Source organism: Mauremys reevesii, linkage group 1 (assembly GCF_016161935.1).
Source record: "Mauremys reevesii isolate NIE-2019 linkage group 1, ASM1616193v1, whole genome shotgun sequence".
In the NCBI taxonomy this organism is placed as follows: domain Eukaryota; kingdom Metazoa; phylum Chordata; order Testudines; family Geoemydidae; genus Mauremys; species Mauremys reevesii.
Window position 1 is genome coordinate 37,887,755 of NC_052623.1, and position 15,778 is coordinate 37,903,532.

A 15,778-nucleotide genomic window follows, 5' to 3' on the forward strand; every position below is an offset into this window, starting at 1 on the left:
GCCCCAGCCTCCTGTGCCCTGCAAGGGGCTAAAAGCATTATTTTATTCCAGCTGAAAGGCAGAGTTCTTATTTACCCACCCAGTGCCCAATTCCTTGTGGTGCAAGCAGTCACAGAAAGATCCAGGTGGTGTCAGACCAAGGCAACTCTGTCAGAAAAGGGTGCTAAATGCCTTGATTTTCTGGGGAGGAAGGTATCTTCACTGACCAGCCTTCAATTTAGAATTGCTAATTATCAAGCCCAGTTAGCAAAATATGAATTCACAAATTATTCCATAAATCTGGAATTCAAGGGCCAACTTCCACTGGAGGATGGGGCTCAATTCTAAGCCTTCATTCATGAAAGCAAATTGGTGGCTAAGTTTTTGCTCCAAATGGTGGTGGATGCAGCTGACTCTGCATCCAGAATGATTGCCATGGCTATAGTCATGAGGCAAGAGACCTGGCTTCTCTCTTTGGAGTTACCTAGGGAAGTCCAGGATACCAGCGAGGATTTACCCATTGATGAGTCTAATCTCTTCATTGAAGAGACGGATGAGACAATACACCCACATAAGGACTCTAGGGTAACCCTACGCTCCCTGGATATTTACACCCTGGCTTCAGAGAGAAAGCACTATAAGCAGGTTTATAAACTTAGACCTCCCCCTCAACACTTTTGTCAGCTGTGCTCTTATGAACTGCCATGTAAGTGCAAGAGGGTACAAAACCCCAGATTTGTGACTTCTTCCACTTCAATGGCTGCCACTCAACCCCACCCACCATTCGGGTATTCCTTTTGATGGGATGCTCAAGAGCTACATTCCTCTATTAATGCCATCCTTCACTGCCCCCCAAACCTTCGGTGGCCACCTCGCTCACAACTGGAGGGTAGTAAGGTTGGACAAGTGGATGCTAAGGATTATTCCACTCCAGCTACACAATCAAGTTTCTCTCTCCTCCCCATCACAAACCCCCTTTTTAGGGACCACTCTCATTAGGCGGTCCTCCATCAGGAGGTGGAGTCTCTTCTTCATTGAGGGGCTATAGAGCACAGACCACCTCAACATCAAGGGAAAGGGTTCTATTTCCCATATTTCTTCCCCTCCCCCAACAAAATCAGAGGTTGGAAACCAGTTCTCGATCTATGACAACTCATCATCTTTGTCTGAAAATCAGAATTTCTCATCGCCACATTGGCCAGCATGTAGAGACGTTACAAATGTAACTTGGCAATAGTGAAAATAATAAGTGAAAATAATACTTTCCGTGCTTTGCTGAAGTGTATAACTAATAATCTGTGGATGATAGAAACCTGGATCTGGAACAGAAATGGAGGCTAGACCAAAAATACAGGAGTGCCTGTAAGGGAAATTAAATGAGGATTTTTAGTATATGGCTTAGTGTGCAAACACAGCAGCAACACTGATGAATAAATGGAAAATTCACAGTGAAGACTGACACTCCATTATTAATTTGTACCTTTATATATGACATACACATTGCATACGTTCATATCAGTGCATGATCTTGCATATCAAGTGCATTGGAATTTAGACATGACAGGATGTTGTATGGATGGAATGTCTGCTTTAAATCTTGATATCCCAGGCCAGTTTAGATTTCAGTATTAAATTTAGTACTTCCCTATTTGGACATGCCCATATGTCCCAAAGAAAGCCAAAACACCAACAGGGTCCCTGTCATGATGCCTAGTGTGGAAAACCATTCCTGACATCAAATTAGGTGATTGGTTGAACACTGTGTAGTAACAATACTTACTGTAGAAAAGATTGGTGCATATCTGAGTGATATTTTTATGTGCACTTTCACAGCAATCCTAATAACCACATTTCTTTCCATGTAACATCTATTTCATAAATAGCTTTCTCTTTCATATTGTAAACATTTATTAACAAACAATGAAGTTGCTGGTGGTAAATGGCTTCAATATTTGTGTGAACGATGGCTACGAATGCCATCCCCAGCTTTTGAACTAGTTACCTTAAGATCAGTAGTTTCCATTTACCAAAGTGGTTTGTGGAACTCTAGTTGTCTGCAGAGCACTTACTGGTGGTCTGCAGAAAGCCATCTCATCATATAGTCTGTTCATCCCTTACTGTTTACCCCAATAAACTGACAAAAAGCTAAAACTTTTTTTTCTTTTTAATTTTACTTTTCCAAGTGTATAGTTGCTCTGGTTGCCACAGTGAGGCTCTTCAGTTGTCAATGGGAGGGAAAGTGATCCTCAAGACAATCACTTTCAAAATACGTTCCACATAAGGAAAAACAATTGGGAAGTCCTCATATTACTTAACACTCTGATAGACTGTATTGTCTGATCAGTCTCTAATGATTTACTGATTAGCTGATCAATAGTCAATGCTTGGGGGAATTAACACTATACTAAATTACTTGATTCTGCGTGAGATTATAGACACAATTGTTTTTGTTTTGAAAGATTTTGAAGTCACATCTAAACATGAGAAAATAGAAAGTAAAAGAGATTGTGAACAGATACTTCAAAACACAAGGGGCCAGATTCTTATACCCTTAGTTCTTTTCACTACCATTGTTCCCAGTGGGATCAATGAGACTGTTTCTGGAGAAAGTGCTACTTACTAGAGTAAGGCTTTCAGAATCTGGCCTATAGACAGCCAAGGAAAAACTGACTGAAGGTTTTCTGCTAATAGTTTTGAATTATGCTTTTACTGTGTGTTTTTTTTCTAATCTCTCAGTTTTAGACTTTGTCTACTGTAGCACAACATTGTTGTGAGAACATGAGACTCTATCTAACTCTAGTTTGTTTTGTCTCAGTCACATTGATCAAACAACAACATGGCAGGACCCTAGGAAGGCGATGCTTTCACAGATGAACGTTACAGCCCCCACCAGTCCACCAGTGCAACAGAACATAATGAATTCAGCATCAGGTAAGCAAAAATATATAAATATTTATATTTCCAAAAAAGGCATTACAAGTGCATAAACAACTCTTTTTTTGATAAAATTTCGACTTCTGCAAAAACAAAGTACAATTCCTCTCAATGTCCCTGTTCCTACTAGTATCTTTCTGCTAATTTAGAAACATCGTTTTTCTTTCCTTTTTAAAATGTAAATGCATAAATCTTGATGCCTTAAGCAACTGGATAATGTGAGCTGAAGAGAGAATGAATTTGTGATATCAGCACAAGTGTAATTTAATTTTTCTTGTGCTTTCTAAAATGGAGGATTCTAATGTTTTAAGAGATGAGGTGATAAACTAAATCTTCCTCCTAAATATTAAATACATTGTTTATTTTCTTTTTCCCCTTGGAGGTGTGCTTGCACATATCCTCCTGCCTTTTTGAGTTTTGTTCTCCCGACCCTGCTGTTTTTGAAGATATCCCCACCCAAAAAAAAAAAAGGGATGTCCTTTTGGCAGAGGAAATGCAATGTTTTCCTCCTTCCATCTCAATTCCTAAGGTCCCATATCATGGTGACCATTCCTTTAGAGGATGGAGAACCTTTGGCTTCTCCTGGAGCCTGTCAACACAGCTTTTTCAGCTGTCTTGTGGGGCATCACTAGAGAGCAATGCAAGGTGCTCACTCCCCTGGGCTAAAATTCACTATTTTCCAAGTGCTCCCTGGCCCTGCTACTCCTACTCTAGCAAGCAAGCAAATCATCTTGGTCCCATTGCTAATTTGTGACAGCTGTTGTGGTTTTCCTCACGTTTTGTCTGCTCCTTCGTCTCCGAGTCTAATTTTTCTTTTGTCTGCCTCTCCATCACCACCATGTCCTCAAGATCATTCTTGTGCCTCTTTGGTCCTCTGCATATAGATTCATATATTCCAAGACCAGAAGAGACCATTGTGATCTAATCTGACTTCCTAAATAACACAGTCCATTGAACTTCCCCAAAATAATTCCTAGAGAATATCTCTTAGAAAAACACCTAATCTTGATTTAAAAATTGTCAGTGATGGAGAATTAACCACAACCCTTGGTAAATTGTTCCAGTGGTTATTTATACTCACTGTTAAAAATGCGTGCTTTATTTCCAGTCTGAATTTGTCTAGCTTCAACTTCCAGCCATCGGATCATGTTTTACTTTTCTCTGCTATATTGAAGAGTCCATTATTGAATATATGGTCCCTATGTAGATACTTACAGACTATAATCAAATCACTTCTTAACCTTTTTTTTGTTATGCTAAATAGGTTGAGCTCCTTGAGTCTATTGCAGTAAGATATGTTTTCTAATCCTTTAATCATTCTTGTGGCTATTCTCTGAACCTTCTCCAATTTATCAACATCCTTCTTGAATTACAGGTACTAGAACTGCATACGCTATTCCAACAGCAGTCACACCAGTGCCAAATAGAAGTAAAATATCCTCTCTTCTGCTCGAGATTGCCCTGTTTAGATGAGCCTGCATCTGGTTCTCTGTTTAGACAAGTTTTGTATCTGTGTTATACTGCTGCTTACACGCTACAAACAGCAGCAAAAGATTAACAGGTATGAGATGAGATTGAGCAGTTTGTGGCTGTGACTTTTGAAGGTGAGGCAAGTCAAGCCATTGTCCTGACTTACTGCCAGCTAGGCGATGGGATGGGATAGCACCCTGAGTTCAGTTGGAGTTCCCCCATCCCTGAAACAAGTGAAGAGATCTTGGATAGATTTAAGGAGGTCATGGCTCAGTGCAGTTAAAAATCCCAGGATTTCTCTTATCTGAAAAGATAATCTAACTCAGCCATGACTTTTCCATTAATGTATAGAATGTATGATGGGAAAGCTACAGACATGATTCCCCTGCAAGATTCTTTACCTGGAGACTTCAGAGGAATAGGGAATGGGAGAAATGAGGCATTCCCACTGTTGCAACCCTGATTTATTTATCTCTCTGCTTATACCAGAGAACTAAATTTCACTGCTGAACTGTGCTGTTCTGTATTCTAAGGTGTTTTTAAAGACTTTCATCTCACCTTATTGCAGAGATTGAGAGGAAGAAAATGTTGATATTTAGTGAAGTGGCACACAATGCAAACTTAGAATAAACTTTAAAATTGACCTTTCTCTTTCTTACCCCCACCATGATGAGCATTAGCAAAAATTGTTTTTTAACTCAATATTTATTGAAGGGCCAGGGGGCAATCTATCAAGTCTCTGTAATGTAGGCAGTCCGAAAACACACTCAGACACTTCTCAAGAAGAATTGATAAAATTCAAAACCAAACGAGCAAAATACAGATTAGTGACCAAAGGAAGTTAGCCAGGGGCCTTAGTAAGTCAATCTTGCTGTGGACACCATAGAGGGAAACTAAAATAGATGTGAGTTGTGGTGTCTAATACTTCTGGGGAAATAACCTTGCTTAATGCAAGTCCATGAATAACTTAGTCTGTTTTTTTTTTAAATAGGGCTTTCTGCGTTGTAGATCAATCTAGTAATTTCTGCCCTCGAAAATCTGATTTTGATCAGCTCTGTAAAGAAACTATGTAAAAATTAACACAGGGTTCTTTGTCATATTTTTGTCTGGTCTGACTATTGAGCTTAGAAAATGGGATGCCAAGTAAACACTTCAGCTGACATAATTTTTTTATTTAACCCTTTTAATTCACTTGGAGAGTTGATAGTTCCAAAATTTGCTTGTGTTCAACAAAAGTACATTGTGAGAGAATTGAATTCTAGGACTGCATTCATTGTAAATTGATGCTACTGCTGACAACCCAGTTTGATTTAATGTACCTAATGTTTTAAAATTGATTTTTTTTAACTAAAGCTTTCATATTTTGCCACGTATACATGGTTCTATTACTTTGTTGCTGAGTTTGATAATTAATGCTTTCTTAAATGTCTGACTAAAGAGTGTGGGAAGTGAAAGGATGAAATGGGCAACTGTTAAGTATCTTCTCTTGGGAGAGGCAAGGATTGTTTTTCTGTTAGTACAGCACACAGGACAATGGGATCTCAAGCTTTTTGGTTGCTACCATAATATAAATATTTACTATGACTAGTAGTAATGATCTTTAAAGTTTTCTTAAGTTTCCTAATTTGAATAGTTATCCGCAGGAGTTGGTTTGTAAGGGTGGAAAGTAAAGTTTATTAATGCCTTGATGCCAAAAGTTGGGATTTGCTGACATGAATATTGTTACTGGCAGTGAAATGTGATCTAATGCTGCTTGTTCCAGAGATCTCAGTATCCTTTTAAAAAATGTTTAGGCAGATGGCTGCACTCTTCCTGGTTTGAGCTTGCTCCATGTAACCTGCCTAAATTTCTTGAACCATACCGGTGGGAAGGGATGTTGCAGTATTATAGACAAAATAGTCTATTTAATCTTCCTGTGTCAATTTGGACTAAATGAAGTAATTGAAATTTCCTCACCTCATCAACAATGGGAAGAAACAACTTGTTTTTGTATGTGGTCTATTTACTAGTAGAGATTGGTCTTCATATTTGTTTTGGGACTTCTCTGCTGTAGCACTGAAAGCCATACAGATTGAGAGTTCTACAGCAGATGTTCTCAACCTTTTTCTTTCTGAAGCACCCCACCCCTCCAACACGCTATAAAAACTCCACGGCCCACCTGTGCTATAACTGGTTTTCTGCATATAAAAGCCAGGGCTGGCATTAAGGGATAACCAGCTGGGCAATTGTCTGGGGCCCCATACCACAGGGACCCCTGCAAAGCTACATTGCTCAGGCTTCAGCCCCAGCCCCAGGTGTTGGGACTCAGGGCCCTGAGTTTCAGCCCCATGCAGTGGGGCTTTGGCTTTCTACCCTGGGCCCCTGCAAGTCTAATGCTGGCCCTGCTTGGTGGCCCCCTGAAACCTGCTCATGACCCCCCCAGGGGCTCCGGACCCCTGGTTGAGAACCACTGTTTTACAGGAAAAGCTGCATAGCTTTGGCTAGTCTCATATTAAAATGATATAAGGTGCTCAGGTACCTTAGTGAGATACAGATATAAATTTCAAAATAAAAATATCCATGTCTGTTTCCTATGCTATCACAATTGATAGAACTGGTGTGGAAGATTTTGCACAAAGGAAGTGTACAAGTAACGTAATTGTATCCTTTGAATCCTTAATTTTACCCATCAGGCTGCTCGATTTGCCCTCTTCAGCCAGCATGTAGAGATGTTACAAATGTAACTTGGCAATAGATTTTTATTTTAATGCTGTCCATCAATTCCATCAGTATGTCGTCTCTCTTCCTTTTGCCTTCTATTCCCACTCTCCCCCAAGGAATTAATTTTCTTTAGTGGTATTTGGTAGAAATTAGATCAGAATTTAGCAAGAAAATGGCCATGTGAGAGAGGCGGACAGACGCAAATACACAGTTTATAGCTCCTTGTGGGTAATATAGCAGAAAATGAACCACGGCCCTGTGGAAGGTGTAAATTTCAACTACCTTATCTTGAGGATTCCTGCTCATTTTTAGTTTCAAATTTACCTTTTCTCCATACAGTTCATGATATTGTGTACACTGCTTTTGTAAACACTGGATATTATATGTGCTTATCAGGAAACTTAAGAAGAAAGTGTGTAAGAGACCATCATACACTGCACCACATTTATTTAGAGGTGTGCTTCTCTTTTGGGGAACTTTTCATGAAATTTAGCCATGACAGGTTTACGACTCTGGTGAGAGTCTCATGATAGAAAATTGAGATTTGAAAAGTAGTGGGGGTGAGGGAAGAGAGGTACCTGCAATGTGTTTTGCTTTTTCTCATGTAACAATAAAGGTGAAGGATGTACAACGTTATTCCATGTGCATCTTTTTAGACTCTGCTTCCCATGTAGTGTTGGACGTCTTGGTGGAGTTGGATCATTTGATATTACAAAGCACCTAGAAGTTCTTGGTTGATAGGATCACGTAGTTGGCTGGCTGATGGTTATAGATAGTTATAAAGAGAAACTATATTCCACTGTCACCCTTGTGAATTGCTCTGAAATTTTTATTTAAAAATAAACCTTCAAGGTATTTTATAATACCACTATCTGGATTAGCTGATTTTTACCACTAGAGTTTAGCTGTTGCTTTAGTTTGACAGTTTGTTGATTTATGGACTGTTTGGTCTTAATTACTTAATTGTTATCAAGTTGGCAGATGTAAGTATTTATGTATATACCTCTACTTGCTGTATGTAGAAATGACTTGTTCCTTTCCTGCCCTATCTCCATCTCTCTCTAAAAATTAGATTCAAGATTTGCTCAGTATACATTAATGAAACTTGTTTGATATACTTTCTGTCCTCTTCTTTTTTTTCCGCCCCTTCTTTTGTCTGGCAACTACATGTTCTGTGTTTCCTTAATTGATAGTCTCAGTTATTCAGGGCAGGGACAGAATTAAAAAAAACAACAACTTTGAAATACCATGTATTCATGCCCAGTTTATGGCATGATATATTTCATTATAAAGACACATTTTCTCAGTACTCTCTGTAAAGGATAACTTGTGTTTGGAATTGGAATCTAGTTTTTTGAAAATTTTGTCCAGATAGTGTCAAAGTTAACAAAGATGAATAGAACAGGAAGAAGGCTCATTTCCATTGCGGTAGGATATTATTTGCATTGGGAAGGTGTTTGTGATCAAACATTTTATATTGGATAAAGCAGTCATTGAAATTGCGTATACTCTATCTAAATGTGAAAAGAAATAATATGTACTCTCTACAGTACACTTATGGGTGAGAATTTCAAAAGCACTCTGCTCCCATTGAAGTCAATGGGACTTCTATGATTATATAGGCAATATACTTGACACCTTCAGCTCTTCTGTCTGCCCCGTGTGTGTGTATGTTTGTGTCTGCTGTTCTACCTCTTCTCCACTCTTTGAGTTTTCCACCTGGTGAGTGGCTCAATATTCCCTCTACTATTGCTCAGTCAGCTGCTCAATGAAAGTGACATGCTTCTATTTAGTTTCACGGTTGTTCAGAAAACTAAACAGTAGTGCAAGCAGATAGGACTCTGGTTAGTTTTCGCTCTGCAGTGTGGCAAAGCTATGAGCAACAGCAGAGGCATGGGAGCTCTTTTACAGACTCAAGAAGAAAGCACTGTAGCAGACAGTGCTAGCAGCGGTTTTGTTTTCTGCAGAAGTTGATGGCACTTCCCAAGGAAGGTTTCCTACTCTACAACCAAGTGAGCAAGCACATTTTTTTCAAACCCTGTTCACAGATATCATGTTAATCTAGAAATGAAATTCTAGAATGCTCATGACTCCCTTGGTCTGGGACTAACAGGCTGATGTTTCACTCTCTTGTCCAGACAGGCAAATGGACTGCCATCTGTTGGAGTTTTGATTCCAAGATATCTTACTCTTAGGAACTACCTGCCCCCAAATACTTAAGTGCAGTAGAACATTTGTGTTACATCCACTAGGATGTGGACTTATCTGATCTTCATCATAGTCATCTACATTTGAATTGTTTTGCCTGTCTAGCTGCCATCTCCTAGCTCTGGGACTAGGGGATAGGTGAGATTGTCCTTTTCTGGAATCTGGTCTCATGGGGATGCATTGATTAACAGGTGACTGGTGTGGAGAAAGTAAATAAGGAAGTGTTATTTACTTCTTCTCACAACACAAGAACTAGGGGTCACTGAATGAAATTAATAGGCAGCAGGTTTAAAACCAACAAAAGGAAGTATTTCTTCACACAACGCACAGTCAACTTGTGGAACTCTTTGCCAGAGGATGTTGTGAAGGCCAAGACTATAACAGAGTTCAAAAAAGAACTAGATAAATTCATGGAGGATGGATCCATCAGTGGCTATTATCCAGGATGGGCAGGGATGGTGTCTGTAGCCTGTTTGCCAGAAGCTGGAAATGGGACACAGGGTATGGATCACTTGATGATTACCTATTCTGTTCATTCCCTTTGGGGTACCTGGCATTGGCCACTGTCAGAAGACAGGATACTGGGCTAGATGGACCTTTGGTCTGACCCAGGATGGCCATTCTTAAGGTCTTATGTTCTTATGGTCTTAGATGTGGAGAGAGCAAGGTTGGTCTAGTGGTGATGGTGTTAGTCTGGGACTCGATACCTGTTTCCAGTTCTCTGTACTGCTACAGACTTCTTATGTGATCTGATTCTAGCAGAGAGGTTAATTCCTTGGGCTTCAGAAATCTGGGGCACAAATCCCATTAATGATTGACATGGGTATTTTCACATCTGTAAACAGTTTTTGGAAGTGGCACACCACCATCAGTAACTCATGAGGAAGACTGAGTAGCTTTCTATTAATTATAGTTACTTGATTTACGCATTTTGTGTGTACAACTAGTTGCTGAGGTCAGACTGTGTTTGGGGCAGGTTTCTTCTGAAAGGAGGCAATCTTGGAGCCATAGCTCCAGTAGTGGAGCAGTCCACCACCTTGTCCAGAGAAGCAGAGCCCTGCTAACCAGGAGATATCCTCTTTATATCTGTGCACCATGTTTGTGGATTGCAGATGGATGCAGCTCCAAATTTTATATCTAAATCCTGAAAATCTGCATATCTGCAGATATCCATGCAGGATTCTACTGAGAAGGAGGTGCAGAGCAGCCAGTTGGCACCAGAATGGAGAAATTTTAAGCAGAAACACAGTTTAAATGGAAGCTCCTTGGGTCAGGGACTGTTCCTATGTATTTGAACAGCAACTAGCACAATGCAGGCCTGATCCTGATTGAGGCCTCTGAGTACAAATACATATTAATTTATTCTTTAAAAATTCTCAAGAAAAGTTCTCCTAAAATTAAGCAAAAATCTGTTTTCCCCCAGACAACGAGCCACGGAGGACTATGGCGGCGGACAAGCATCCGCTGAAATGCTGCCGAAATTCTGGATGAGGCTGTTTGTCGGCGGCAACCAGCATCATCAAGAGGTATCACCACCGAAATTCGGCAGTATTTCGGCAGATGCTTGTCCGCCGGCCAGTACGTGGGCGCATTTAGATTCCCTGGCGGGCGCCATGGCACCCACGGGCACCGCATTGGGGACCCCTGGTTTAGAGTGATCATGTGTACATACCAGTCAGGTCTGTACTATATAGGACTTCTAAAAACTTAGCCAAATGCTTACCAGCCAACCTTTGTAGATTGTTCTTATTGGTATTTTGTTTCACGTTAGATTGAAGAAGAGGGGGAGAAGAGCCTGATGGCTGTTGGAGGAAGTTCTGTGTAATTTTATCTTTCTTCTTGAAATTTGTGGCAGAGGCACCAAGAACCTTGTATAGGCACCCCTTTTTATTGTTTAAATCCAGAGAAATAAGGATGGTGTTCTTTCAAGTATCTAAATCACTTACACACTTCCAAAAGTCCCACCCTAAGTTAAATAAATTTATGTCCCAACAAAGGCAGAAGACGACACAATCCCACCTCAAAGAGCTTACAGTCTGTCTAAAGAAAATACAGGTAGGGAGGACGGGGACGACATGATAAACTATGGATGAGAACACATAGCGTTCAGGAGCAGTGTTCCAGTGGCAACTCTCCAACCCATATCTTGCGTGTCATTTGGTAGCCGAAGGGCCAGAGAAGACCCTCATGTTTCCTCATTCAAGCATAGCCCTTGGAGTCTGCTACAGGGGAGATTTTGAGATAACATGCACAGGCCTACCTGCTGGGAGTGGGGCGTAGCATGACCCTTCCTGTCTCCTTCAGACTCTGTGCATTTGTGTTTATTTATTTGCTCTTCCTCCACTTTCTCATCACTTTTTCTCTCCCTCCTTCCCTGCAGTATCATGCCTTGCATCTGCTGCGGCCTATAGCACTTTCGCAGTGGTGGGGGATGATTCCGGTAAATTTTGCTCTGCTGTCTTATGTTGGAGGAGCAGCAAAATAGAATTTCAGAAGAATCGTGTCAGTTTCATGCTGCTGCTGCTGAGCCTTACTTACCAGACAAACTTTCACCATTAGAGGGGGAGAATTACTTCCTACCCTGATACAATTTCAGGTGCTCATACTGGTTTCATTCTGGCAGGCTTGATTTATTGCTGGTTTTGTATTTTAAAATTCCTTTACCCCGAATGGACCCTAGCAAAGGAATAAGTGCCAAAACATATTAAAAGACACAAAAGTTATAAAATCAAACTCCAGATTTTTAATAAAATGGCATAAATGCTTTATAATCTCATTTGTATGATTTCCTCATAACCCCTTTTCTGCCCTCCTCCCAGGACTGTTAGACATGCGCTTGAAACTATTTGTTTCATGTACTGTTTTACATGTAAAATGTTGGGATTTTTTTTTATTTAGATCTATTTTTGAGCTGGAGCAAACAAGAGCCTACTATGAATTCCTTCCTTCTATATTGCAGGCCCACTCCCTGATGGATGGGAACAAGCCATGACCCAGGATGGAGAAATTTACTACATAAACCATAAGAACAAGACCACATCTTGGCTAGACCCAAGGCTTGACCCACGCTTTGGTAAAAGTTCATCTCACTTAAGAATTTTTTTTTTATTCACTTTAGTTTCAGTTCACTTTAGACATTTTCATTTTGCAGGCACATTTGGAATATTTTTAGCAGTAAGATAAAATACTTTGATTTGAATCGCATACACCCTAATTACATCCTTTAAAAAATAAGTATAAATTCATATTCTCTCTGTCATCTAAATCTTTGATGCCAGGGATCAGGACTTCACTAGTTGCTTCATAGGGCTACCAACTTTTGTGGCATCCAGGAATTACTTTGTCAGAATAAAGCATTTGATCCAGGCTCTCTGTTCTCCCACAATTGCAAATCTTTTACCAGCTAAAATGATGCTTCCAAAAGAAAGATATACTTTCCTTTATGATATCCTAACGAACGTATTAATAATAATCATGCTGTCAAAATCCATTTGAATCACACACCAGCTTATAATTCCAGCTTGCTACAGTGATGATCATGAGAAAGCTGTCTGTTTTTAAACAGTATTGAGAGAAATATATGATAGTGTTGCTTGTATCAAAATCTTATTTGAGGCATGGAAAATACTCATCGGTTACTATTTTAGTAAAAATAGAATTATTAAAATCTTTTTAAATTAGAGGAACTAATCTTTCACTTTTTTGGTAATGTTAATTTTCAGGCAAACAATAAGAGAATGTTACAAACTTTTCAACCTTTTTAGGCTGTGTACCACTTTCCAAATAATATAGTCTACCACATACCTCCATCTGAGATAGGGTCATAATATACCTATGGAAATGGTGGAGGGGAAGGTGTGGGGGAAGGTGGTCTGTAAGGGATAACATTATGCGTCGTCTGCCATTACAGGATTTTTCTCATGTACCCCCTGATGAGAGCTCATGTACCTCAGTTGAAAACCACTGCAATAATGGAATATAGCTAGAGTACAGTGGATTGTGGAAATCTCAGATATTGTTTAGCTGCATCATACAAACGGTCATTGAGCCGTACAGAATTTTAATAATTTTCTCAGGTCATGTTTTAGCATTAAGGTATTTCGGGTATTTTGTTTTGGTTTTGTTTCCGGTACAAAGTCATGATAGTTTACAAAAAGTCTGCCAGTTTTAATAGGTACATTAGTTTTTCCTTGATTTGTTATCCAGATAATTCACTATTTTCAGCTCCTTTGGGTGGATTTGTGAGGTATTTTTTCAGAGCTATGGAAAAACCTGTATAAAAAAGAGCAGATCATTGTGGTTTTCAAGCTTTAGTCTTGGACTCAGTGCATCTAAATGAAAACAGTGTGCAGATCACTGAGTAGGTCAGGCTGAGGGGATACAAAGCCTTTGAAGCTTTACAGGGGTTGACCTAACAACAACTGTGGGCCCCTTTTGGGAGAGTCATTAACTCCATGAATGCCATATAAACAGTATTGTGGAAAACTCAAACTCAGCAGTTCACTTTTATTTTAAAATGACTGCTAGAAATTTCAGCTTTTATTTTCAACTTTGTAGTCGTAAATGTTTAAATATCTGTCCTTATGAAAACCACAGAATTATCACAATTTGTTTGTAAGCTGCTGACTAGCTTGTAAACCGGTTGAACCACTGTGCAACTTGAGTCAAAGGTGGGGCATATATGGGAGGCTGTCATCTTTGACAGATCTGTCCGTATTGCCCTTAATACTAGCCTTCTGAGTTGTAGTCCTATTTGTGTGTTGCAAAGCAGTGTATTAGTCATTTGAACTTCAGAATCTACTTAATATATGAATAGTAATCTGTGGTTGAAACAGGAAGTAAAGTCATTTAGAAAAGTAGTGTTGCCTTTTACTATGAAAAGAGAGATGCCAATTATGTTTACTTAAGTAATCGCTCAGGAAATGTATTTTGCTCTTCTTCCATGTATTGCTTTACAGTTTTGAATTATAAGAGCTTGGGTCAGCCAGCTAGAATTAAAAAAGAGAAAATGTTTTTAGGTAAGATGTATTTAATTTCTAAGAACTAATTTCAACTCCTGTAAATAGTACTGTCTCAGTAGAAGGATGGAACTACTTGTCATGAGCATACTGAAGTTCCATAAAATGTTAAGGCTGTGGCAGTTAAACTGAAAAAGGACAGAAATGTCCAAAAGATTGCATAAGGGTTTCTTACTGCATAGTTTCCCTTTTTGGGCCCACTGTGTGTGTGTGTATCCCAGACAGGATTGAGTATGTGCCAAGGCTTTTTATTTTGTGGTTGGACTTTTAATCTGTTCCAGACCTTTTCAGTCAAAGAGCTCAAGTGTAACTGAAGGGGGCAGGGAAGGGGGTGGGGGTGGGGGGACCAAAAACCCATGTGAGCTCCTCTGATCTAGAGTGACAGCAAATAGAGACAGGCTGCTAGCTGCTGTTGAGCTTGAAGGAGTTTTCCTTGAAATGTGTACAACTTCACATTCTATTGCGGTTTACGTTTTTATCATCTGTGCCAAGAAAGTATAAAATCTTATTCTTGTTCCCTTTTCTGATTATGACCTTCTCCAGGCCACTCCAGCAGTGTACTTACTATAGTTTTGTTAGCGAGTCAAGGTAGGTGAGGTAAGATCTATTATTGGACCAACTTCAACTGGTGAGAGAGACAAGCTTTTGAGCTTACACAGAGCTCTTCTTCAGCTCATAGTTTTGTTGACAGAAGTAACTTACTGTGCCTGATGTTTATTTTACTTTGTCATGTGCAGGTCTTCAGTAAATGTGTGCTGATTTGATTGATCAAATTTGATTGAGTCAAAAGCTTACCTTTCAGTGATTAGTAGGAGGACGGCCATGCCCTTTTGTAGCCTAATTCTTTCCAGTAAGGGCTTGGTTTCCATTCATTGTTGGCACTTGAAACAAGCTACTCTAGATAAATTCATCTTCAGATCCCTAAACATAAGGGTAAATTTCACTGTAATGACAATTTTCTATTGACACCACTGATTTTTTTTTTTTAAGTAACAGTAAAGAGGCATTTAGTTCACTTTCTTGATGTTGCCTCTGCAGATCCTTCACCGCATGAGCTGCAGAACACATAAGATAGTATGTGCAGGCCTGCCCCTCAGTTTCAGTGTTGTGGGAAAGATGGCATGAAAGACACTAGCTGTTGCTGAATTCCTCTCTTCTACCAGCTACTGTGCTCAGGAAGTTGATCCCCATTTCCCTATTTTGCTTTGTCCTCATCAGTTTGAAGTTTTGTTAATACACCTCTATTCCGATAGAACGTGACCCGATATAACACGAATTCAGATATAACGCGGTAAAGCAGCGGGGAGCCCCAGGCCCTTTAAATCACCGCCCGAGCCCCACTGCTTTACCTCATTATATCCAAATTCGTGTGGAGCCCCGGGCCCTTTAAATCCCCACCCAAGTCCCTCTGCCAGAGCTCCGGCGGTGATTTAAAGGGACCGGGGCTCCCCACAGCAGTTGGAGCACCG

General features: G+C 39.8%; 1 protein-coding gene across 8 annotated transcripts in view; it reads left to right on the forward strand.

Moving 5' to 3' along the window:
- The window catches only part of YAP1 (Yes1 associated transcriptional regulator), a 131,731-nt gene that overhangs the window by 59,344 nt on the left and 56,609 nt on the right, over positions 1–15,778 (forward strand). For 4 of the 8 annotated variants that reach the window (XM_039481525.1, XM_039481538.1, XM_039481534.1 and 1 more), the window contains exons 3-4: positions 2,795–2,910; positions 12,251–12,364. In XM_039481525.1, the coding sequence (XP_039337459.1) occupies positions 2,795–2,910; positions 12,251–12,364 (230 nt within the window). The remainder of the gene's footprint in view (positions 1–2,794; positions 2,911–12,250; positions 12,365–15,778) is intronic. The other 4 variants (XM_039481558.1, XM_039481566.1, XM_039481576.1 and 1 more) reach the window with 1 other exon arrangement.